Source organism: Acipenser ruthenus, chromosome 3, assembly GCF_902713425.1.
Source record: "Acipenser ruthenus chromosome 3, fAciRut3.2 maternal haplotype, whole genome shotgun sequence".
Classification (NCBI taxonomy): domain Eukaryota; kingdom Metazoa; phylum Chordata; class Actinopteri; order Acipenseriformes; family Acipenseridae; genus Acipenser; species Acipenser ruthenus.
Window position 1 is genome coordinate 76,993,574 of NC_081191.1, and position 27,613 is coordinate 77,021,186.

Consider the following 27,613-nt stretch of genomic DNA (forward strand, 5'->3'; position numbering starts at 1 on the left):
GAGTTAATACTTGGTGGAAGCACCTTTGGGAGCAATTACAGCTGTGAGTCTGTTGGGATAGGTCTCTACCAACTTTGCACACCTGGATTTGGCAATATTTGACCTTCTTTACAAAACTGTTCAAGCTTTGTCAAGTTCCTTGGGGAGCGTTGCTGGACAGCAATCTTCATGTCATGCCACAGATTTTCAATTGGATTTAGGTCGGGGCTCTGACTGGGCCACTCAAGGACATTTACGTTTTTGTTTCTTAGCCACTCCAGTGTAGCTTTGTGCTTTGGGTCGTTGTCATGCTGAAAGGTGAACTTCCGTCCCAGTTTCAGCTTTCTTGCAGAGGGCAGCAGGTTTTCCTCAAGGACTTCTCTTTATTTTGCTCCATTCATTTTCACTTCTATCCTGACACGTGCCCCAGTCCCTGCCGATGAGAAACATCCCCATAACATGATGCTGCCACCACCATGCTTCACAGTAGGGATGGTGTTCTTTGGGTGATGCGCTGTGTTGGGTTTGCGCCAAAAATAACGCTTTGCATTTAGGCCAAAAAGTTCCATTTTAGTTTTGTCAGACCACAAAACTTTTTGCCACATGGCTACAGAATCTCCTGAGTGTTTTTTTGCATACTTCAAACGGGATTCAAGGTGGACTTTCTTGAGTAATGGCTTCCTTCTTGCCACCCTACCATACAGGCCAGATTTGTGGAGTGCTTGGGATATTGTTGTCACATGCACACTTTCACCAGTCTTGGCCATAAAAGCCTGTAGCTCTTGCAAAGTTGCTATTGGCCTCTTGGTAGCCTCTCTGTTCAGTCTCCTTCTTGCTCAGTCACCCATTTGGAGGGACGGCCTGATCTAGGCAGGGTCTTGGTGGTGCCATACACCTTCCACTTCTTAATCGTCTTGACCGTGCTCCAAGGGATATTCAGGCCTTTGATATTTTTTATACCCATCCCCTGATCTGTGCCTTTCAACAACTTTGTCCCGGAGTTCTTTTGAAGACGCCTTGGTGCTCATAGTTGAGTTTTTGCTTTCAACTGCACTACCCAGCAGAGGGAACCTACAGGAACTGTTGAATTTATCCTGAAATCATGTGAATCACTACAATTTAACACAGGTGGAGGCCACTTAACTTGGTGTGTGATTTTGAAGGCGATTGGTTACACCTGAGCTAATTTAGGATTGCTATTACAAGGGGGGTGGACACTTATCCATCCAAGCTATTTCAGTTTTTATCTTTTTAATTAATTTTCTACAAATTTCTAGAATATTTTTCACTTGGAAGTTGTGGGGTAGGATGTGTAGATAAATGGGAAAAAAAATATATTATTTTAATGCATTTTAATCCCAGGCTATAAAGCAACAAAAGGTGAAAAATTTGTAAGGGGGTGTAGACTTTCTATAGGCACTATGTGTGTGTGTGTGTGTGTGTGTGTGTATAGTGAAAAAGTATTTGCCCCCTGTCCTGATTTTCTGCATTTTTGCACATTTTTCACATTGTATTTGGTCAGATGATATTTTTTTTTTTGTGGGTTGTAGTAGTATATAGAGGGAGTCGGAGAGAAAAAAATGACACCAAAGTTTGGTGCTTCTTTCATTTGTTTGGTGTGCAAGGTAATCAAACATGCAATCTTCAGGTGTGAAAAAGTTATTGCCCTCCCCTAGTTAACTCAACCCAATTAAAGGGATAATTAGGGTCAGCTGTTTGAGTACTTTGGTTAACAACCAGGCCTGATTTGGGCCAGCCCTGCCCAATATAAATCTGACTAACTTTGGCTTTTATCATCGGAGTGAAGTTGTCAGCACACAGGTTCTAGAGGCACATCATGCCACGAACAAAAGAATTTCCTGAAGACCTCCTGAAAAAAGTTGTTGATGCCTATCAGTCTGGAAAGGGTTACAAAGCCATTTCTAAGGCTCTGGGGCTCCACCGAACCACAGTCCGAGCCATATTGTCCAAATGGAGAAAGTTTTGGACAGTAGTGAATCTTCCCAGGAGTGGCCGTCCTGCCAAAATCTCTCCAAGAGCAAGGCGTAAAATCTTCCAGGAAGTCACAAAGAACCCTAGGACAACATCCAGGGATCTGTAGGCCTCTCTCGCCTCGGCTAAGATCAGTGTTCATGACTCCACCATCAGAAAGACACTGGGCAAAAATGGGATTCATGGCAGAGTAGCAAGGCAGAAACCATTGCTCACGAAGAAGAACATGAATGCTCGTCTCAAGTTTGCCAAAAAGCACCTGGATGATCCTCAAGAGTTCTTTAACAGTGTTCTATGAACAGATGAGTCAAAAGTGGAGCTTTTTGGCCAACATGGGCCCTGTTATGTCTGACAAAAACCAAACACTGCATTCCACAGTAAGAACCTCATACCAACGGTCAAGCATGGTGGTTTGCTTTGCTGTTCCATCATTGAAGGAACCATGAATTCTGCTCTGTATCAGAGAATTCTACAGGAGAATGTCAGGCCATCCGTCTGTGAGCTGAAGCGCAGCTGGGTCATGCAGCAAGACAATGATCCGAAACACACAAGCAAGTCTACATCAGAATGGTTGAAGAACAAGAAATTTAAAGTTTTGGAATAGCCTAGTCAAAGTCCAGACCAAACCCCATTGAGATGTTGTGGCAGGACCTGAAACAAGCAGTTCATGCTCGAAAACCCACAAATGTCACTGAGTTGAAGCAGTTCTGCATGGAGGAGTGGGCCAAAATTCCTCCACCGCGCTGTGAGAGACTAATCAATAACTACAGGAAGCGTTTGGTTGCAGTTATTGCTGCTAAAGGTGGTGTAACCAGTTATTGAGTCTAAGGGGGCAATTAGTTACATGAAATATGTATCATATTTTTGTGTTATTTGTTCACTCAGGGTCCCTTTTTATCTAATATTAGGTTTTGGTTGACGATCTTATAACATTCAGTGTCAATAATATGCAAAAATGCAGAAAATCAGACGGGGGAAATTATATATATATATATATATATATATATATATATATATATATATATATATCTGAATGATGGCTACTGTACATAATGTAACATGCCAAATCTGCTTCTTTGGCCTTCCAGCAACCTTTACTCTGGCAGCTGGTGGGCATAAAAGTGTCATTCATCATTTATTTAGAATGGGCTTTATTTATTCTAATGTCAACAGCTGCCCGGGGAGTGGGTTATTGAATTTAAATGTGGAGCTCTGGGTTATTTGTTTCCTTTCACAGGCTCCTACAGAGTGTAGTTGCTAGGAGTCCATTCTGTGCTGTGATAATGATGCGTGTATTATAAGGCCATTCAGTAAATTGGGTTGTCAAGGATTGCCTGGGAGAGTTGAGAGGTTGTTTTGTGGAGAGTAAATGACATCTCACAACAGTAGCCTTCACGCATTACTACCCTTCTTTAGCGTTAGTGAGGAGCATGCATCTGCATTTGTTGAAAGGTTAAAGAACAAGTTCTTGTTTTGCAACCTGTAGGAAAAATACACATTTAGCTGGTGAATTTATTTATTTATTTATTTTTTCTGTGCCTTTCTGCACATTGATGGTGTGTGTGTTTTTTTTCTTCCAGGCTGGTCAGGAGTCTTTCCGTTCCATCACTAGGTCCTACTACAGAGGTGCAGCTGGAGCTCTCTTAGTTTATGATATCACAAGGTAAGAAATGTGATTTGTATGTTGCTCTAGGTTCTAGGTAAGAATTAGCTGGTAAGGTAATAATAATAAATAAGATTATAGTTTCAACCTATAAATATATACCAACTTATTTTTTTAAAAAGCGGCCTTTTAAAATGATTTCTTAATTCTTACCCAGTAAGCCATTTACTGGGCTGGCAAGTAAGATATGTGTTTTGTGTTTCTAAAATAATTATTGATGCTTTACAAAATGCTTAAGTACATGTTAACATCTGTTAGTTTTTAATATGTACATTTAAGTCTACTAGATAGAAATAACACATACTCTTCTAAAACGCATTTAGCAAAGTACTGGTTAAACAATATTATTTATCTGGAAAATGTTAAACAAAATCTGGTTTATTTTAAAGATTGTGATAGATTTATGTTTGTTACTGTACATGTTTAGGTATCTTGTGAAAATTAAAATAATAAATAAATAACTTGCATGCTTGACTAAATGTTTTTCACCCTCTATCAGTGAAGGTTGGACCTCACAATGTTAATTTCTTTATGATCCTTAATTTCTTTTTTTTTTTTCTAACTCTCGTTTAATAGAAGGGACACTTTCAACCATTTGACAACCTGGTTAGAAGATGCACGCCAACATTCCAATTCCAACATGGTAATCATGCTTATTGGAAATAAGAGGTAATTTGTTTGACAGAACTCATTCATTTCATTAATTAACTTTTATGTATTTTAAAATCAGTTTGATATCCAACTGTGGTAGACATATGATTGAGCGTAGCTGACAATATTTTAACCTGGTGCTTAGAAATGGAACTACAGATATTTCTATTTTATTGTCAAATCCAGTCAATGGGGGATACTTTTACACATATAGTGTGTATAAATCTTGTATATTACACCCCAGTACCTAATAAGGTATTTATAACTGTAGTGAGTAAAAAAGAAACCAATTTAATGTTATACCGTTTCTATTTTTTTTCATAAGTCATAAAATCCTGTTTTGCTTAATTAGCTCATGCATGCTATTAACTATTTCAGTGACTTAGAGTCTCGGCGAGAGGTGAAGAAGGAAGAAGGGGAGGCATTTGCCAGAGAACATGGACTTATCTTTATGGAAACTTCTGCTAAAACAGCTTCAAATGTAGAAGAGGTAAATCATTTCATAACATTTACTGACAAATACAAATATAGTGTATTGCATAAGGAGAGAGAGAGAAAAATAATATCTTGTAGGACTCGAGTCAGAAGACTCTGACTCAACCTTGTGTGACTCGGACTTGAACATTTGGGCTCCGTGACTCAGAGATATTAACGACAAGTCCTTTTTTTATTTTCTATTACACAAGTAATATTACAGTTACTAGGAAACTTGTGTACAATAAAAACCTACCCAACAAAACGTTATTCAATCACCGGTTAGCTCTGTTTATCTCTGGAATATAATTTAGTTCACACTGAAAACAATAGAACATTGGTCACCTTAATAATTTTGAGTTTACTGAAAACAAACGAATAAAAAAATAATAAATCATATAAGTTATAATCATACTATTAGAGCTTCTTAATTCATATCAGAAAGTCGCTGTGTGATTTAAATATTCTGTGCTTTGCTTCTAATCTCCACTCGTTCCCAGCACACGCCATCACTGTTTGCAAGCAACGTCAGTGAATTCACCTGGCAAATTCAATGTAAAACTAGGCACTAAAGTCTCAAATCGAAAATTGCCTACCGTCAAACGGGAATATCAGACTGATATGACAGAAGGATTGATTGATAGAATAACTTAATACCACTTCATTTACCAAAATGAATTTATTATGGATGCGGGAAATACACATTAACAATACCTAGAAATCTGGCTGTGTGAACTTCATGTTTTTATTCCATTATGAACCTACACAAAGGGGAAATACATAAATATAATATGTTTGTGTATAAAAGAAAAGATGAAAAAATGCATGATCTGAAATCAAGTGAACTGAAGCACAATCTCGTAAATGTATCATTGTGTTAGTTAATAAAGTGCAAATGCAAGGAAAGTTAACATTATATAAAAATAATAAAAATAGTACTGAATTTACTATTTAAAAACACAGTGTGTGTGTGTGTGTAATATATATAATATATATATATATATAATACACATAATACACAGTTCCAGCAATGTCTAAATCAGATTGGCAGATTCTTACACGAATTGAAGTCAAAGTAGATGCTACAGTCAGAGGTGAAAGTAACTTTAATTTCTTACTGGTGTAGTGTTATTTTCAGGTACGCGTTAAAAAGTGGTACTCGGCGCACAGTGCTTGCACAGGCATGCCTAAACAACTTCCGCTAAAAAAGCATAGAAGCGCCCATTCAAATCTGGTACATGCTGTTTTTGGTCTTTTGCTTTTTTTTTTTTTACATTGAATTTATCATATTTTCCAGTCTTTTACATTGTTGTTAATGTAATGTATCATTTTTACCACTATTAAGAAACTAGTATGCAAATATTTATCATGTGCAAAACATTGGGTCTTGTACATTTTTTTTTTTTTTTTTTTTACTTTAAGTTTGTAAAAAAACGATGTATAATTTAATTTAATTAATGGTAAATGTACCTCTTTTTGACAATAGGAAAACATCCATCAGATCGCAATTGATTGGACATGTACCAAAATATGACATCGTACCACATTCTGCCATTACATGAGTCAAGTTGTTGTACGCATACCACATTCTGACGACGTACCACTTTCTAACACAACACCGGCTCTATAGTCCAGATCACGGCTTCCATCAAAGTGAAAAACAAATCCACAAACTTGAACTTGAAGCTTATCTATAAACTTCAGGTACATTCAAACAGTATTCCAATTCCAAAATAAAAGAAGATAGGGACAGACAAGTTGAAAAAGGCATGCAAATAGAATCTAGCTAGAAAAAATAGATAAATCATTTTTTTTGTATTTTATTTTTTATTATTTGTGCATTTTTCCTGAGGGATATCGGACAACGTCCGTTAGATAAACTGTTCCCCCACTACTACCACTAGTTTTAATGAAAATTGATTTGAGTTTATTTCACATACAAGGACTCCGACTCGAAGTCAAGGACTCGTGGCTCGGACTCTTGATAGTGACTCAGACCCTGATGACTCACTCGGACTCTAGGTTTGAGGACTCGACAACAAGTCTGAGAGAGATAGATAGATTTAGATATGCTGAGAAAGAGCTTAAAAACTGCTGTTCTACATCTGAATGTTTAGCTTTTTTTTTTTTTTTTTTTTTTTTGCGTGGTGGGTGGGCTATTTAAGTTTGTGGATGTAATTTGTGAGGACTGTCTTTCCATTGTACTAACACATCCTTGTTTTGGGACATGTATTTTACATGCTCAGAACCGCACTCAGTCCAGAGAGGAGTTACACACCTGAACTGCTGAGAGGGCAGTATCAGAACCATTTGTAAAATAAGATCTCAATCAATTATTTAGTTTGGGCAACTCATTTTAATGCTTAAAAAGCTTTGTGGAAATCCTGCCTCCACATCTAAAAACCCCTAATCTTATGATGATGCATGTGTGAAATAAACATGGTGTACTGTATTGTCCTGCGTCCATATTATTAATACATTTTTATTGTTGAATGTGAGAACTTAAAAGTATTTCTATTTACCTCACAGAAGGTGCATTGTTTGCTAAAGTGCTTTTTTGTTTTCAAGGAACCTGGCTTACATTAACAATTTTGAGAATCTATAGGCCTCTGTTCTGCTCTAGCTGAAATGAAAAAGCAATGTTCTATTGTATGAAATCAAATATTGACTTAAACACAATTAACATAATTTAACCCTTTGCGGTCCTATGTCGGACCAGGTCCGACATTACAATTTTTCCTTTCCGGTCCGATGTCGGTCCCGATTCGACATCATCAAAAAGACGTCAAGCACAGGTCTCTAGTCGTTTTTTCTCCAGAAAAAGCAGAGAAAAGCTTTCAATGGCCGAGTGAGCCCGATAGAAGCAGAGAGAAGCCAAAAGAAAGAGGCGGCAGATCTGAGCAATACATACTCCCTAACACGGACATAAACAAACAAGATAGCTGCTTCCGCATCCAGCGCTCAAAGAATATCACAGAATTTTGCGAAGCTTTTTGAGATGATATAGTAATAAAATAATGACTTGGATCGCATTATTGGTGATAAAACGAGTGATCAGCAGATGATTTATAAGTATGCACGACTATGAAGAGATATGTGATAAATAAAGCGAACAAGGAGTGGGGCAGGGCTGGAGATTATTATTTATTTCTTAGTAGACCCCCTTATCCAGGGCGACTTACAATTGTTACAAGATATCACATTATTTTTACATACAATTACCCATTTATACAGTTGGGTTTTTACTGGAGCAATCTAGGTAAAGTACCTTACTCAAGGGCACAGCAGCAGTGTCCCCCATCTGGGATTGAACCCACGACCTACTGGGTCCAGAGCCCTAACCACTACTCCACACTGCTGCCCCACCAGTTGAGTTGAGATGCAGTACTGAGTGTCACATTGATATGCAGTGCCTTTTAAACCTGTTTTACTGTGAATAAAATTAATTTTAAACTGCGCATGTGAAAATAAATTGGACCCGACACACCTGACAGGCCCTGAATAAATGGACTACAAAGGGTTAAACATCAAATACATAATGCAGACTTGACATTTGATCTTATTGTTACCTTGTAATGGCTTCTGGACCCACTAGATGGCAGGATAACGTTAAATAAATGAAGTTGCTCATGGCGCTGTAGTCTGAGATGTAACAAGTCAGAATGGTTCTTAAAACTGTAATTTGTAACAGACCTTGCTTTCTACTTTTTTATATTTATACGTTGCCTGGTGAACCGTGGCTTACTAGTATAATTTCTTATTTTAATTACTATTGGCTAGACCAATTTGCTAATTAGCATATATTATTCAATACATCGGTATTTAAAGAAGCTATGGAATTCATGGGTGGCATGAGCCCCCCGTCCTACCGAGGAAATAAAAAGGCAGCTCAGAATAATAGACTAGAAAAGTGTAAATATTGTTGCACAGATTGGCAGACCTTGAATTAAACCTCTTTTTATACATTAAAAAGAAAAAAAACTGAAGTTTTGTGTAATGAACACGTTTGCACGTGGTAACTTAAGCAGGGGCCGGTTGCAATAAGCATGTGAACTAGACTGATCTCCCAAGTCGGACTTGAAGTCAGACCTGGAAATGGGTCTAGTTGCAATATTTAAAGTAGGACTTGGGGAAACTATTCAAGTCTGACTTACTTTTCAAGCCTGGGTAGGGGGTGGCTTAGCCATTTTAAATTATGTGTTCTCAAATTATCATCCATGTCAAATGTTGTATTTTATAGTACATATGTGCCAAGCACTACAGAGAGAAAGGATTAGGGGTGTTGATATACATGTTTTAAATAAGAAAAAAATCTTTATCACACTATTTATTTTATAGAAAAACATAACAAAAAATCAACATTCAATAGGTGCATTTTTATACTTGTGTGTTTTTGTTTATGCTTGTTACACGTTGAATATAATAATAATAATAATAATAAAGCAGCAGCAGTATTTATGTTTGATTGCAGTAGCTATGGGTAGACGACCCCCAACCCCCCTGGGAATTTGAAAGCATCTAGGTTGGAATTTATAAATAAGGTACAAAACAGGAAACTATGCTGCACTATGGTTGGCTTGTTTCGTTTACAATACAAATCTATATGTTATTAAAGCCAACTTTTGGAGTCCAGTATATTAAATTACATAAGGAATTGCCTCAGCAGTTTACCTTGACAAATACACAAGTGTTTAACTGAAGATACATTTCCCTGCTAATACATGTATTGAAGATTGTTTGAAGTAACTGCTCAATTAGAAGGATACCAATATAAAGATGGGATTCTCCCCCCCACCCCCCAAGGTTTTAAAAAAAAAAAAAAAAAATCACTTTAACCACATTTCACTATTTTATACTCTGTAGTACTGTTGATCATTAAACTAGACCTCACTGTGTTTTTATTTCATAATAATAACACAGTGCGAGTATCCGCCAAGATATTAGAGACGCAAGGTTTGCAGTTGAAACGCCGCTCAGCCGTCCAGGTTTTATTTACAAACACGGGTTGCAAGTCATTGCAGTGTTTGGTGGTTACCACTAGGGTACTAGTGCGGGAGAACACACACAAACACTGTGTACATAATTACAAAACAAACACTGTACAAAAACAACTAGAAAATAAAATGTGGCCAAGCTCAGGCAGAGCGATACTCCCACTAAAAGGGAGGTCCCGCTTCAGGAACTTTCTTCCTGCGTACACTAAATAAACTTTTGTGGGATTGCCATTCCCGTACGTTTTAAAGGTAGTTATCCCGGTCTACAACCCGATCGGTTATACATGCAGTCATGAGGGTTGTTCTCCTTTGACTCCAGGCTTGCAGAAGACAGCATAAACACCAAACAAAGAACAACAAAGGGCTTGGTTTTCCAGGCCCTTTTTAAAGGCAGATGACCAGCGTTAATTGATCATCAATTATGCAATTGACACCTGGCCACCTGCTGCACATTTCTTTTCAGTTAGGCAGGGAGGGAAGTTTAATCCCCCTCCCCTGTCATATCTAGCACACACTATTTTACAAACAAATAAACATTCCTTTTATTTTTACACCACCAAACCCTATTTATAATATAAACCACCGCCATGTGATGGTGTTTGTGAGTTTACTGAGAGTTCACTGACAGGATGTAATGTTAGTTGCCCTGACAAGATGCAGCATTACTTGACTTCACAATGTAACATTTTACAAACGGAACTGTGTACTAGTAAGGTTAGTTTTGTATTTGTTTTAAAGTCGTTCCACATTACACAAATGTATCCTCCCTTTTGGTGATTAATGGTTCAGAGTGTGCCAAAAGTCTCAGTTGTGTAACGTGCTATCATAATTAGGGTCATAATCAAGATCTTTTACATAATACAAAGCACAGGTTTATGTCGCTTGTCCCAGTTAAGTACTTGTTTATTGAAACACTGTGCTGTTTAATGATCTGGTGAATGTGTGAACTGAGTATTCCCTGGAGAAAATTCCAGCCTTGCAGGAATATGACATGTACTGCAGTAGGGTTAAACTGATTTGGTTTAAATAGCTCTTTTGATAACAGGTGTACTATTTGTTAGGGATTCCCTCTTTGGTGTGTGTTAACACTTTAGTCTGAAAGAAGAATGAATCAATTGAGCATTGGCTGAAAGCCAGTTTCACATACTTAAAACCTGAAACTGTTTGAAAATGTGTTCGTTTCTGGAAGTGCCTTGAACACCCTCCGTGATTAATTCATCTCATTAGTTTGCTGTGAATCCTCCTGACCCTGTATGATGTTTCGATCTCCCACTTAGAGTTTATGCATATTCATATCTTCCTGCACCTGCCGCAGTCGTTCAAGTCTCCTTCACTGACTGCGCACTGCGTGGTACAGTAATTGAGCTGCAGTAGATTGATTACTCTAGGGAGCGGTAAGCCTTTATAGGTGAAAACATATCAGTCCTGTTAATTAGGAAACAAAGCTCTGGTGGCAAGTTCAGCACTTAAATGCTTCCAGGGTAGGACTGAGAAGCCCCATTTATTTTTCTTGATGAACTGCACTGTTTCTTCCATTGGAGTAAGTAAGAATAAGCACAAGGGCTCAGGGAAAAGAGGCTATCATAAATCTTCATGTGCGTCATCGCGCAAAGCAGAGGATGTCTGTTGTACAGTAATTGGTCTACTTACTTTCTTTTTCAAATGGTATCCTAATTTAATAATTAAAGTGCTTGTAATAAGTGTTTTTTTTTCAATACTGTATTATGCATTGTATTTAACCATATTCAACTGTTACCATACCTGCCATACTAAGCTGGACTGGATTTATTTCTCAAGCTCGTTTGTCAGGTGATGAAACTGTGACTTCTTCATGGGAATTCTTCATGCGGTGGCACCACATAAACTTGCAGTAGGAAGTTGGCATGACTGGTCAGACAAGGGTATGCCTTACTGTCCGTGCCTTTCTTGACCATAATATGAAGTACTTCAGAAGCTCACACTTTTCAGCTGTTCTTGCTGGCCGATCTGTCTTTGTTAATAATAATCTTTCCTCTTTGCATTTTAGGCATTTATTAACACAGCCAAGGAGATTTATGAGAAGATTCAAGAAGGTGTCTTTGATATTAATAACGAGGTATGATTACTTACTACAGTTGCCTGTTTAGGTATCTGAATGTGTTGCAGAGCCTCCTAAATTGCACAAACCAAATTAATTCATTAAATTGGATTGGTCTTCTTAGGCTTTTTAAGGGAAGACAATACTACTGGTGTGAAAATGTGTTTAAAATCATTGTCTAAATATTCATGAAGATACCTCTAACCACTAAAATGGATTTTGGATTTAGCCTGGATGTCTAGGTCTCCCATCATTGGCACACTGGGCGAAACTATAAAATGCCCTTGTCAAAAGCACTGGAAATGTATTGAACCACTGTCTTTCTGTACATATACAGTAGCTATGTCATTTAAAAATAAATATCAAGGTCAGCAGAGTCAATATCCTATTGGACGTGTTTTAAATGTGTTATTGTTGACATCTACATTTTGGGAAGCCTATGATTTAGTTTTCCACAGGAATAAAATTCTCTCCTCTCTCTCTCTCTCTCTCTCTCTCTCTCTCTCTCTCTCTCTCTCTCTCTCTCTCTCTCTCATTATATATATATATATATATATATATATATATATATATATATATATATATATATATATACACACACACACACATACACAGTCACCTCCAAAATTATTGGCACCCTTGATAAAGATGAGCAAAAAAGGCTGTATAAAATAAACAACACAGGTAATGAGCTATATTTTATGCTCCAATATATGGGAAAACCATATTCTTTTATTCTAATACAATTTCTCAGAGTTTTTTTATTAACAAGTAATAAAAAATGTTCTCAAAAAGATAGGTGTCAGAATTATTGGCACCCCTAAAGATTCTTATAAATAAAATCAAACAAAATTAAATCTGCATTAACATTCTACTTCTTTTTAACTTCATCTCAGTCTTAAGGAACTGTATTGTGGCCTTCCATCGCTTCCTGTTTCACTAGGGTATAAAAATGAGGTAACACGCATATGAAATCCATTTGTCATCCATCACCATGGGGAAAGGCAAAGAACTCACAAATGAAGAGAGACAAATGGTTGTTGACCTTCATAAATCAGGCAATGGGTACAAAACAATAGCTAAAAAACTAAATATACCACTTACCACTATTAGGGCAATAATTAAGAAGTTCAAAACCACTGGAACAGTGGTAAACTTGCCTGGTGTATCTTGCCCCCACACACAGTGAGGCAGGGTTCAGGAGGCAAAGGGAAATCCAAGGGCCACAGTTGGAGCTCTTTGGCCACGCACACCAGTGGTGGGTTTGGTGTCGAAAGAAGGATGCATGTGCAGAAAAGAACCTCATACCTACTGTAAAATATGGTGGTGGATCTTTGATGTTATGGGGCTGTTTTGCTTCCACTGGTCCTGGGCCCTTGTTAAGGTCAACGGCATCATGAACTCTACCCAGTACCAGGACATTTTAGCCAAAAACCTGGTTGCCTCTGCCAGGAGGCTGAAACTTGGCCGCAAGTGGATCTTCCAGCAAGACGATGACCCCAAGCACACATACTAAAGTACTGAAAACAAGGGTGCCAATAATTGTGACACTTCATTTTTTTTGGAAATGAATTTATAATTAGAGAGATGTGTAATTTTGGTTGATTCCATTGAATCATTAATAAAGTCGAATGTATTCCACATGTTGGAAAATTACAATATAGCTCAGTACTGATATTTATTTTATACAGTCTTTTTTGCTCATCTTTATCAAGGGTGCCAATAATTGGAGGTGACTGTGTGTGTGTGTGTGTGTGTGTGTGTGTATATATATATATATATATATGTGTGTATATATATATATATATATATATATATATATATATATATATATATATATATATATATATAGTGTGTGTATATATATAATTTTTTTTTTAAATAATTAATTTGTCAGGTAGTTTGTCTTTCAGTATGTTAAGATAGAACAATACTAAACATATTCAGCCTCCCAGATGTTTGAATGCAGAGTGCTATGAAAAGTCACTAACCCTCCTTTAACTGTAAGCAAGGCTCAAAGTCAAAACCACATCAGCTGATGTCAATATAGCACTCAAGCCAGAAACCCCCAGGCTAGTGGAACCCCTGCCAAACACTGTAAATCTGAGATTGACAGATGCAGAGTTTCCTTAAGAGCTTAGTCACGGAAACTACTGTGCTACTTTCTCAAACTGCTGTATTTTAGCTGAAATCCACTCGAGGGAGTAAGACTTGGGATATATGTGTGTTTGATGAATGAAAAGACTGCACTGTGTGTGAGTTCATGGCAGGCTGCCATGTCTTTAGGGATTGCTGAAATTATTGATGACATGGAATACTTGTATGGCATATACCAAAGTATTAAATTAAATTGAGCCTATAGAGATTAGGATTGGACACCTGTAATTTCTTTTCTTTTTTTCCCTCTATATATAATTGATTGAAAAGTATTATTTTCACTTTCTGTAATTAATCTCTAAACTATCATTTTAGTGAAAGAAAGAAAGTGGGATTTATAACGAAGGATTAAGGATTCCATCTGTTTACAGTGCCCATCATCACCAGCCAAGTGACTTTATTACACCCTGTACAAATGGCATCTGCGTGTTTCAGGATTTCATTTTAATATTAGTTTTTTCATACCGGACTTTGTCCTATGTTAAACACTTGTACTAAATTCCACTTTCTTTCATTTACTTCCAGGCAAATGGAATTAAGATCGGACCCCAGCATGCTGCCACCAATGCAACACTTGCAGGCAACCAGGGAGGACAACAGGCAGGTGGAGGCTGTTGCTGAGGCCCCATAACTGTATCTGATTGGTTGGGCCTACTAACCTTTTCTTAACCTCCCCACTCCAGCCCAACCTGCAAAATCGACTCATTTACTAGATGGCTGTTTGTCAAGAGAAAAGCCCAAGTCTTTCACAATCCCTGTAAAACTTTGAAGTCCATCTGGGCTCCAGCAGAAATGGCTAGCTTTCACTTAAAAACAACAAGATTTTGAGAATTGTATTCATATCTATTTACATTTAATTTCTAGGTAAATTGTATATTTTTTTTTTTTATTTGATGTTTGTTTATTGTGCCCTTTTGACTTCAAACTGAATTGTATTAAAAACACTACAAAGTCATCTTAGTATTTTAATCAGTTTGTGTGGGTAAATCCCCAGCTATTATGGTTACCTGAAGCTTAATATAGAAGTGTGTTAAGAGTTGTCAGCCATTTGATGAAGACAAAAAAGAAAGGAGGACTGTTTTAATTCTGTATTTGTCATTCGCTTTCTGTATATATAGTTATAATTACACGCTTTGGTGTATACCTACCAAGCTAGAATTATTTACTGAATTTGCTTACATTCTGTACTGTACAATTAGAGCTTGAAACTGCAACAGTATTGCTATAGTCCAAACCTGCTTTGACACCATTTTAATCCTGTTTGACCTGTTTTTTTTTTGTCCCTCCTATTTACCTTTTACTTAATTCCCCAGTAAACCCCTAAACTCCTCATTGTATAGCGATATTGGCTCATTATTGTTTATTCTATTTTAATGCCAAAAGTTGTGTTTTCCGAACTATTTAACCACCTCCTCTTCAGAAATGAATCACCTCCTATCCAGAAATGGACCAGCTGTTTGCCTTAAAAAAAAAACAAAAAAAAAACTTAAATCTAAAGTGGTACAGCAAAAGAGAAAATGAATGAGGGATTAATAATAATGTGGATACTTTATTATTATTATTATTATTATTATTATTATTATTATTATTATTATTATTATTAGATAAAATGCGCATGGTTTGCACTAGTTTTATTTGTCAGTTCATTTCAGTACACATCAACTCTAACTTGTCTGAGTAGTTGTGTAAAGGTGTTTGTAGGTATGTGGTAAACATCTCGTTTATTGTGAAAGGGGTGTGATAAAAGCTGAAACTGGAGTACCTTTGTGACCCTCAACTTTATTTGCTGTGTTGGTTCTTCTTAAAATGAAATGTTACAACAATTAAAAATAAATTCCCTGTGGTTAAACAGATTCTAACTGATATATATTCATTTTGATGTCTGTGAAAATTAAAAATTGTGGCATATATTTTTTGTATACTGTAACTAAGAAAAAAAAAAAAAGCACATTTCCTAGAGAAACTTTTTTGCCTCCAGTGTAGTGATTGTTATCCAGACATCTGTATAAATACATTTTCATTGTGTCATCACATAAATTAAGATGTAAAAGTAATGTAAGTGTTTATTTTTAAGCATGATTGGTATTACTGGATTATACTTTTAAACTCAGAAATGTCCATCCTATATTGTTGCAATGTACGCATTTAGATATTATGTACTTTTATGTATGTAGCATAACATTTATTTAGTTTCAGCTGTTTAAAACAACCTTGGCCTCACTGAAAATTGCATTTGCCGAAAGTAAAATGATCTGGTGATTCTACCTTAATCCAAGTCTTAAACTGTTTTGGCTGCCTAAAGGCAAAAAATTCTCCAGTGTCACTCGTGTGCAAGTTGCCAGACCACTTGGATATGATGACATCTGTAATAAGAATTTAAAGGAGTTATGTCACAATTTCAGTTTCAGTAGTGAGATGCATTTATTTCAGTTTTCTATGAATGCTCAAGGGGGTATTATTCTTGGTAAAGAGCCAAGATGCCTTAAACCAATTACACCTTGTTCAATGTAACATCGTACTGGATTCTATTTCTTGATATTGAGTACTAATTTAATTGAAATCCTCCTGGGGGTGAGTCTTGTTGATTTAAGATTCCAATTCTTGTTAATCTATATTGCTCAAAGTAATTGCATTAGAAAGAAGTCTTGCAAACATTTAACTCCTGGAAAGACTTCCTGCAACAGTATTTATTGCCTTGTTTCCATGCGCCTGACCAAAACTAGATCCAAGTAGTATGAGATATGGATCTGGAACCAAAATAACTGGGTTTCAAAATACCAAACTGTTCAGGTTAGGTTAAGTTGAATTTTAGCTGGACTTTTGTGTTTTATTGTGTCTGGAAACAAGGCATATGAAAATGACTTTGACTTAAAATCTGTTTCAAATATAGTATTGGAAAAGTAAAAAACAATGATAAAATAAGTACAATGCTTATACATGCTCATGTTATGTGAACATACATTTTTCACATAATTTTAAAATCCCAATATAGAGTTTTGTACTTCCTGATAAATATGTCTGCTTCAGAGCTTTGGTCTTGTATAGGCGTAAATGTCCAGGTATGTTGTTAACCTTCTGTTGAAATAAAATTGTATCCCCATCCTTTTAAATTTATTTAATGAATTTGAGTAATAGTGCTTAAATAAGTACATTGTTATGATGAAATACAGTAGTAATCATGGACAACAATACACATGAGATGTTATCTAGGCTAAATAAATGGTTTGGGGATATTTCACTGCTGTTTAATGGCTGGCTTTACAGACCCCTATTATCACTAATCTTGAACTAACTAATGGTATTTTAGGTAAAGTAGGCCAAGATTAGTGCTAATCTGTGACTGTGAAACCAACCACAAGTGTATAACCAACCGCACGTTTATAACCACAGGGTCTGCTGCTGGAGTGTTTCTGAAAGTTTTAAAGCAGTTAAAAAGTTAGTGTTCTACTTATAGGTGCTGGATGGGGGAAGATAATGGAAATATAGTTGGACAAAGCGATATTAAATGACAAGTGGAATCTCATCTTTTCACTTTCTTTATTCCAAATCCTGTTATCATGTGATAACTAGACACGGTAAAGTTTTCAATAAACAAATGTCACAAAGGCTTCAGTTCACAGCATAGCCTCAAAAGTCCATGGTACTTGCGATTTAAATGCTAAAACTAGAGGTCACATTGACTTAAGACAATCGTATCCTTTGCAAGAATAAAAAAAAAAAACTTTACTTCATCCCATGTTCTATATATGAGGAAGACTTATTTCCTAGTACACGCTATGTACACTTTCGCTTCGGTATACACTACTAATGTCTTCATGGGTACCATAACCCTCTTCATGTGCTGCACTGCCAGTGTTGATTGCATACATGTTTGTACATGGCTTCTCAAGAAAAACAACTTGCATAACAGAAACCATTTGAGATAGACTTCATATTTTTATTGTTAAATACGTTTTTCATATTGTTGATGGAGAAAGAGTGTTTAACTACAAAATCATATATTTATACTAATTGTAAGTCACAGAGTTCTTGCTCTCATCAAGTATAATTACCTGTAATATTGTATGGTCGTGTGACTTTTTGATCCTAGATGATAAAGAGCAAAATATTCAAAATATATTTTTCGGTGCCATTTCCACTTACACCAGTCTGTTATTCTGTAATTTAGCTGCATATACCTGTTGTAAGTCATTTTCATGATGGACAAGGTGCTGCCAAAATACTGACCACTCACATGGTATTGTCTGAACCGTGATGGGTCCTCCTGGAAAACAGTCTCCTTTCCTCAAAAGGAATAGGAGTTGGTAATCATCAATATGGGATGGTCAGTTATTGTAGACTGTCCATTAAATTTATTTTTATATATATATATATATATATATATATATGTGTGTGTATCATACTTTTCATGATAATGATCGCACTGTGCTATTATTATTATTATTATTATTTATTTCTTAGCAGACGCCCTTATCCAGGGCGACTTACAATCGTAAGCAAATACATTTCAAGTGTTACAATACAAGTAATACAATAAGAGCAAGAAATACAATAACTTTTGTTCAAGTGTGACAAACCACAATTCAATAATACAGCAGATAATAGTGATAGTTACATCAGGATATGATTAAATAGTGATAGTTACATCAGGATATGATTAAATACAAAATACTACAGGTTAAACACTTGGCAGATTATTATTCTGATGTACAGGATTAAATGCAGTAAAATAGGGGGCAGATAAGAGCAAAATAAAGCACATTTAAATGAAGGGTGATAGTGTCCCAGGATACAAACAGGAGTTCTACAGGTGCTGTTTGAAGAGGTGAGTCTTAAGGAGGCGCCGGAATGTGGTCAGGGACTGGGCAGTCCTGACATCTGTAGAAAGGTCATTCCACCACTGCGGAGCAAGGGTGGAGAAGGCGCGGGCTCTGGAGGCAGGGGAGCGTAGCGGAGGTAGAGCCAGTCTTCTAGTGCAGGCGGAGCGGAGAGGTCGAGTGGGGGTGTAGGGAGAGATGAGGGTCTGGAGGCATCTGTAGGCTAGTACAAGTCTTGAACTGGATGCGAGCGGTGATCGGGGGCCAGTGGAGCGAGCGGAGTAGTGGAGTTGCGTGGGCGAAGCGAGGCAGAGTTCTGGATGAGCTGGAGCGGATGGGTGGCGGACGCAGGGAGGCCAGCCAGGAGGGAGTTGCAGTAGTCTAGGCGGGAGAGTACCAGGGCCTGGACCAGGAGCTGGGTAGCATAGTTGGTGAGGAAGGGTCGGATTCTTCGGATGTTGCTCAGGAAGAATCGGCAAGTGCGTGCCAGAGTGGAGATGTGCTGGGAATAAGAGAGGCAGGGGTCCAGGGTGACTCCAAGGTTCTTAGCGGAGGAAGAGGGAGAGAGTGTGGTAGATTCCAGAGGAACAGAGATAGAGAGATCAGAGGAGGGGGAGGAGGAGGGAAAGAAAAGGAGGTCAGATTTAGAGAGGTTGAGTTTGAGGTGATGCGAGTGCATCCAGGAGGAAATAGCAGACAGACAGGTAGAGAGGTGGGGAAGGAGAGGAAAATCTGAGCATCATCAGCATAGAAATGGTACGAGAAACCATAGGATGCGATGAGGGGGCCCAGGGAGCGGGTGTAGAGAGAGAACAGGAGAGGACCCAAGACTGACCCTTGGGGGACTCCAGTTAAGAGAGGGTGAGGTGCGGAGGTTGCTCCACGCCAGGTTACCTGGTAAGTGCGGTTGGAGAGGTAGGAGGAGAACCAGGCCAGATCAGTGACAGAGATCCCCAGGTCAGCAAGAGATGATAGTAGAATAGAGTGATCAACAGTGTCAAAGGTACTATTTTGGTACCGTACCGACCCGATGCTAAAGTCACTGTCCCAGTTCCGACCCAGTACCATACCATACTGACTCGATTTCTACCTGGTCCTACATGACCCCCAGTCCGGTACCAAACCGGTCTTGTTTGGGTCTTGACCCGCCCGGTTGCTACCTATAAGCAGATTGAGGCAGCACCTGTACATCTGTATACTGTACACTGCATTGCTTGCTTCTTGCATCATGCCTAGGTTTTATCCCTGCGACACATGCAAGGCTAGTCTGCCTGTTGAGGACAAGCACGGCAGATGCTCTTTCTGCCTGGGGCCAGAGCACACCAAGTAGGCACTGGTGAACCGTAATTTCTGCGAGTTTTGCGCACATTTCTGTAAGCGCACGCTGGAAACGTCTCTCCCACAGCTCTAAAGAGCGCTCTTACCCATCAGCCTCTGTTAGTTTGGTGGCTGCGTCCTCACCCCATGACTCTGTGCAAAGGGAGAATCGATGATGCCCCCAGGAAAGTAGCCCACGCAGGGAACCGTCTTCACGGTCTTCCTCTACCTCTCCTCCCCCAAAGAGGAAGAAGAAGAGTAGCCGTTCTAAACGATCGGTGGACTCAGCAGATGGAAAAGCTCTGGGCAGCTGTTTCTCACCAAAGAACTGTTCTCACAGAATTATGTTTAGTTCTGCATGCCCCGCCTGTCCCCTTGGGGCCCCAGGGGGCTACAAGTGCAGACTGGCCACAGGAGGACATACTGTCCATTTTTCAATAGTTATCGCTCAAACCTGCTTTCTTGCTTGCTATCACCTCCGCAAAGTGCGTGAGTGAGATGCAGACATTCTCCATTGCAAAAGCCTGCTTAATTTTTACAGAGGCCAGGACAAAGGTTATGCTTCTTACCAATCCTGCCTTATATGCAGAGGATGATCTGGGCATTCCATGTCAACCAGTCTGTGGAATTGGAAGCTTTCCATCTGCCTCGTTTCCAGTCTGACAGCAACAGCTCCATACGCTCTGCCCAGTTGGCATACTACATTGACAGGATGAAAAGTTGGAAGCAGTCCGAACAATTTTTTGTCTGCTAGGGGCTGTCCCATTGTCAAGCCCTGTCTAAGCAGAGGCTGTTCAAGTGGATTGTGGACACAGTCAGGACTGCCTATGAGCTGGCCAACTTGCCCCCTCCAGAAAAGCTCACTGTCCATTCCACCAGGGGCATGGCAACTTCATGGGCTTTATTCCAGGGTGCATCTGTCAAGGACATTTGCAATTCAGCTGTGTGGGCTACTCCCCATATATTTACAGTCGGCACCGCCTAATCGGGATACTGATAATTGGGATTTCTGCTTAAATGGGATGCAACTCTGTGAGACGATTCTTCCCAATGCTATTTATGTTGTTTAATTGGGGCGTCACTTCGTTTAATTAGGACACAGTATTTCCAAATGATGAACAGAGATCGCTTTTCAGAGCAAGACAGGTCGGTAGCACAGTGCAGTGAGTACATGATTACTCTTGGCTGCTGTTGCAATGAAAGTTGCCGCGTCAGCATCGCAGGTGCCTCGCCTTGTGATGAGATGTGATTTCATTATTTTTCGATTCATTCTGTTTAGGAATAAAAAATATTAAAAAAAAACATTGACTCGTATTTTTATTATATATATATATAACATTTAATCGTAATGTGATGTGATTTCATTGTTTTTCTTTTCATTAAGAAACAAAAGTGTCACTAAGGTAATCTCAGCTGCCTCTCGTTTAATTGGGACAGCCTTTTCCCGAGGAGTCCAGATTCTACAGACTTAATGTGGATCCTCAAAACCCTGGTTTTGGAACTAGAGTGTTAAGGGTGGCTTCTCAGTCAGCCTTAAAGTACAGCATAGAGGTGAGTTTATCTTTCAAATTTTTCACCCTAGCTACTTGTTACTGGGGTTCCATATGCTAACGCACAAGACAGCCTCTCGGCTTAGCCTTGTAGCATTCCAGTCGTTCTGTAATATTGCCCTTGCGACAGCTTTGGTACACTTACCCATAACATAATGGTTACAATTCGTTCTTGAAAGGGAACGTTAGGTTATTATCATAATCCTGGTTCTCTGAAATAGAAATGTAACCATTAACCTTCAAGGTCGCTGCATCCATGATTGCAGCAGACTTGAAGAAAAAATGACGTTGAGGTCAGTGTTTTTATGTCCTCTGGGGCGGGCCATGACTCAGTTACAGGCTCATTGAACAACTTTGATATATCTTATTCAGGTTTCGGGTCTTTAGGTGGTAACTACCCATATGGTAATGGTTACATTTCTATTCCAGGGAATCGGGGGGTTATGATAATAACCTAAACAGGTTGGATATATTCTTGTAATGTAAACATGGCCGTTTACACAACAAGTAGTGAATTCTGTTTTAAGATAATAATAAAAATATTCTGGCAATATCCAAACACATTATAAAACATTTAAATTTGTAAATGTTCTGCATTAAGTCATTCACAGGGACATGGATATTTCTGAACAGATGGAAAACCACTTGTTAATTAATATACAGTAATACATATGTCTATCTATGCTACATTGTCGAGAGACTGTTACAAATCAAATGCTACGATGTAACCACAAGAAAAAAAGAAAAAATATATTTTAATTTTACAGAACTAGATCCAAACACCTAAATGCAGTAATATCATCCAAGGTTTCTTAATTCTCTTAAGCAGTTGTTACTCAGTTTTGTAACATTGGTACAGTAAATAGGGCCCAAGGAATGGTATTTTATAGTTTAAATATGCCTGGGTATTTCTTTTTTTCTTTTCAGCAAAAGTTTCTAATTGACTGGATGTAGAAGAAATAATTTAAACCTACAGAAAAGCTACTTATGTACCTTTTTAAATCTTTAAACTAAGTGTGTTGGTGCAAATATGTTTTATTTATTTATTTTATTTGAATAATAAATTATTTATGTATAATACTACCACATGTTCAATGTTCAGGTAGTTTTTGTATTTCAGCGGTCCCCTACGTCATTGTGGGAAAAAGTTTGGTATTAATATAAAATTGCCCATTCATTTGGACAAAATGACATTGTTGAATCTTCTCTATAAACTGATCCAGCCACTCACAATGAGATAAAGACCTTTAAAAACAACAACACGCATACACAAAGCTTTGTGAGGTTACTGTGATCTCTCACCACCAGTAGCAGCGAGCAAATGACCGGATAGGAGCCTCTTTGCGGTTCTCGTGTCCGTGCATCTTATTATGACAATAATAACGCAATTGCGTCAGAGCCTGAGGTCATTCACGCGCGCGCACGCACGTGAGCGACGAGTAAGACGTGAACGCGCCCCACTGTTTGTGGAAGGTGAGCGAGTGTCTCGAGGAGAGGAGTCGAGAACGCGGCCGCCGGGATCGATCGGATTAAATTTGAATAGAGTGAAATTAACACAAAGGAGAGAGAGTCAGCGAGGACGGGACACGGAGACACTGAAACTAATAACAACCACTGAATTTGTACATTTATAAATAAAATAAATTGAAAAAAAGGTATACTGCTGCTGGAAACACACACTAACGAGACTTAATTTGAGACAACCCTAAACTGACCTAAACTAACAGGGTAAGTGAGTTTCTTTTTTTTTTCGATGCGGGTTCGCCCTGTGTTTAAGGTTGAATGGCAATTTGAGTGTGCATGGGATCTTGTGTTTTCTGATAAGAATGGTTGAAGAGATAACCAAGGAAATTGTTTAATTTAGTTTTTAACTGAGAAAACGATAAGTGCTCCTGAGAACTGTGAAGTAAAGCTGAACAATCGAGAATAGAGAACAAACAGGGCAACTCTACTGTTACAAAAAAAAATGAGTGTAGTGAACGAAGACTTTATTTAGAGTAGAAGTCATTATGTATTTACATTTAACAAGTGCAGTGATATTTCGACTTGTAGCTGTTTGTTTTGAACGGTATGCCTTCGTAATCAAGTCGCTATAGCAAAGGGGTTATTTTTGTAAAGAGAAAAGCAAAAGGCTGTGTGCGAACTTTAACAAAGTTATCCATTTAAACCGAAGTATAACGATTTAGGAGGGAGGGGGATATGAAAGATAAAGAAACGGGGGGTAGCTAGTTCAATGTGAAGCGAAACACGAGGTGGGCTGGAGAGAGTAAGCAGAGGTGAGTCAGTGGATGGGAGATTCGCCTTCCACTATGTAATATTTAAATAGTAAAACCGTATAGAAAATTAAACACACGTTATAGTCTATCCACACATACACAGCCACTGCAGGTTGGGGCTGGGTAGGAAGTCTTCAAGGGCCAAATAAACTCGTTGTGGGAAAGGCAAAAGAGAATATACTACGGGAAAGGTTGTTTGAGGCCAGGCGGTCAGTAGGGATCTGTTAGTTTTATTTTAATAAGCTATACGTTTTAAATTAAGTACAATCACTGGACGGTCCATTTGTATTAAAAAAAAATATACAAATACAAATCTATTTGCAATAAGTGATAAAAACTTATCTCTGAGATTCTCCAGTGAAAACGAGTAATCCGTTTGTGAGTAAAACGTGCCAGGTGGTTATTAGTTATCCTGGAGGAGCAGCGAGGCGGTCAGTGAGACAGAGGTGATTGTGGGATTCAAACGGAAAGGATTTGCTGCAGGCAATGAGAGCAGCCATCATTAAAATGCGGTCATTTATCCTGATGGGATTTGAGAGGACCTAAAAACACACTGCTGATTGTTTAAAACAAAAGTACGTGGGCATATTAAAAAGTGAAGTTTAACTTAAGGAAAATTGTGATAAGTTTAAGGGGGTCACGTTTTAGGATTTTCACAGGTCCTGTTGTGATGGTCTGATGATAACTAGTTCGTACAAACAATAGCAAAATATACAATTGATATCCAAGATAACGTTTATTTTGCCCGGTGCCTTTTATTTTTGGTGTGTTTAATATATATGTATATCATGTTTCCTGAAAGTGAGACGGTCTTTTTAAATCCGTATTGTTATTTTGGGTAAAGTTTAGATCTGTGTTGCAGGCTTTTTGAATTTGTACTTGTAATTAATTAAATTATTCACCACACGTTAACAGAATTGATATATAACATGTTGGCTCATGTATTTTTTTCTTTTTATTGAAACTTTAAAACCGTTTCAAAGACGAACGGTGGTTATGCACCCAGCCACGTTACGTTGTTGTTTCTAATTACAAGTGTTATGCACTGCTACCGTGTTCGCATTTAAATATTTTTTTAAGACTTAGTTAAACTACGAATCCAAACCGTTATTGTGTTAGAAGATGATGTTTAAAATAAGGTGAAGCAGTTTTACACGCCATAGCTCAGAATGCCCGCTAGCATTGGAGCATCTCCACGAGTACTTGGTCAGTGTTTTCTTCCCCTGAGTGATACACAAAGGAAAGGCTTTCAAGTCTTAACCTAAGATGGCAGCTTTAATTTGACTCGGGCCACTCTCAGCAAAGATTTAATAAAGGGGCTCAATTAGATGGATCTGAGACGCTTTGCACATACTGTATTTGGTTTCTATCTGAACCATTCATTTTCATGTAATGTCCCCCCACACACTTAAGTTATATACTGTGCTATCCTTTAACTTTACAGCAAAGTTACCAGATTCACATTATAACAATGTATACGCAGTTAAGCTCAAAAGCTACCTCTGCAGATTTACTCATTTTTTTAAAGACGTGGATACAGTAGGAGCGCTAGTAAAAACGCATTATTAACAAATACTTTATAACCAATTTTTGAATGGCATGTGTTTGTACTTTTCTTCCAGTTAGTGAGGGCTTCTTTGACTAGCTTATTTGCAAAAAAAAAAAAAAAATAGAGAAACACATATCAGAAAGAATTTACTCAATTGTTTACTTGAGTTTTTAGTTGCTTTTAAAGTTACTGCAACTTTGGTTGATGGGCCTTGACATGTTATGCCACCATGGTGCACAGTTTTGTGTAGCACTACAGGTTGCCAGTGTTTTCAGTTTCTTCTTAGAAGCCAGTTATTTCTGGAATTAGTCAATTTATGCAAAAAATAGCATTGATTTCTGTAATAATTTCTGTAACTTGCATTTCATAAAAAGCATATTGGGCACCTTGCCGAAAAAATGTTTTCCCCCTGTAACTAGAATATTTTTTTTAAAATCACCATATTTTCATAAATTGCACTTATGTCACTGCACCAGCAGTCTCCAACTAGTAAAAAAAAATTAGAAACAGGAAACTCCAAATGTAGGGCAGGCAATGGGTTACTGTTTTCCCAGTCAGTTAAGCTTGTGCATCAAGTCTGGTAACTACATCAGTGTAACTTTTAAATGGAGTAGGCCATGAAACTGTTTTTATTTATTTATCAGTTATATTTTAAAGATTTATTGTAGCTTGAACATGGTGAAGAAATTGTCTATACCCAGTACCTGGGTCTGACCCAATGCTAGTTGCAGTAGTAAGTGTTGAGCCTCTCGGGTAGTATTTCAGTACAGGCACTACATTGTTGTGTATATTCTAGTAAGATTCTGTTTTAGGTTAGTGATTCTTAATTTGGGTAATATTTTGTGGTTTTGTCTTTGCAATAAAAAAAAATAAAAAAAAATAATGCAATGCAGAATAACTCATTATTCTTTAGAACAAGTTTTAGTAAATTCATCTCTGAAACTTACACATGACGAGGATAAAAATACATGTATGAAAACATACATGTACCTGTATGTACTACTGCTGTACACATTTGTTACACTGCTGGACTCTGTACTGTAGGATAATTGTAACCATACAGTCTTGAGTCTCTATACACTTCTGTCCGTTTTTCAAGGGTTGTGTACCCTAAAGATATTTCCTAGAAAGTGTTTATAATACAAATTATGCTTTTATTCACCAGACAAGGATGCTGTTTTGGAAGCATCTCTACGTAGCATTGGAATTCAAGTAATTCTGGTATTGCGTGACCTTTCATGATCAGAATACAGTAATTGCGGGGGCTCCCGAGTGGCGCATCCAGTAAAGGCACTCCACGTGGAGTGCAGGATGCGCTCTATAGTCTGGATGTCGTGAGTTCGAGTCCAGGCTATTCCTTTGCCGACCGAGGACGGGAGCTTCAAGGGGGCGGCGCTCAATTGGCCGAGCGCCGCCCGGGGGGAGGGAGGGGTAGGTCGGCCAGGGTGTTCTTGGCTCATCGCACACCAGCGACCCCTGTAGACTGGCCGGGCGGCTGCGGGCTTGCCTGTAAGCTGCCCGAGAGCTGCGTTGTCCTCCGACGCTGTAGCTCTTGGGTGGCTGCATGGTTGGGTGGCTGAAAAAAAGCGGTCGGCTGATGGCAACGCGCTTTGGAGGACAGTGTGTGTTCGTCTTCGCCCTCCCGAATCAGCGCAGGGGTGGTAGCGGTGAGCTGAGCATAATAAAATAATTGGCGATTCCAAATTGGGAGAAAATAATAAAAATAATTGACAATGACTAAATTTATAAAAAAAAAAAAAACAGTAATTGCAGTTTATTGGATATTAAGGGCTTGCTACCTTTATGAACACACAGGTGTACATAGGGTACATTAATTGCTAAGTTTTGCCATAATGAACATTGGCACATTTAAAATAAATAAAACTATGTATAGGTTATCTTTTTCATTTTTGTGATGTTGTCCAATACTTTAAGAATTGTTAGAATGTCTGCAACAGTTTATCTACAGAACATCAACAGTAAACATGCTTGGTGTGGCAACGCTTTGTATCTGAAGGTCATGAGTGTCTCCGTCTGAGGCCTAAACTAAGCCTGGAGAAACTGCTTGTGCCTGTACCTTGATCAGCCATAGGTTATATAACACTAGCCCACCCATA

General features: G+C 38.2%; 2 protein-coding genes across 4 annotated transcripts in view; both read left to right on the top strand.

The window, feature by feature from the left end:
• Positions 1–15,840, top strand: part of LOC117394683 (ras-related protein Rab-2A) — a 37,205-nt gene extending 21,365 nt beyond the window's left edge. Inside the window, exons 4-8 of the mRNA XM_033993117.3 lie at positions 3,552–3,634; positions 4,211–4,303; positions 4,664–4,775; positions 11,780–11,848; positions 14,513–15,840. Coding sequence (XP_033849008.1) covers positions 3,552–3,634; positions 4,211–4,303; positions 4,664–4,775; positions 11,780–11,848; positions 14,513–14,608 — 453 coding nt within the window. The 3' untranslated portion in view covers positions 14,609–15,840. The remainder of the gene's footprint in view (positions 1–3,551; positions 3,635–4,210; positions 4,304–4,663; positions 4,776–11,779; positions 11,849–14,512) is intronic.
• A 7,174-nt stretch (positions 15,841–23,014) lies between these two features.
• Positions 23,015–27,613, top strand: part of LOC117394400 (chromodomain-helicase-DNA-binding protein 7-like) — a 76,751-nt gene continuing 72,152 nt past the window's right edge. For 2 of the 3 annotated variants that reach the window (XM_059017115.1, XM_033992634.3), the window contains exon 1: positions 23,015–23,399. The gene's annotated coding sequence lies outside the window, so the exon portion shown is untranslated. The remainder of the gene's footprint in view (positions 23,400–27,613) is intronic. The other variant, XM_033992637.3, reaches the window with a different exon arrangement.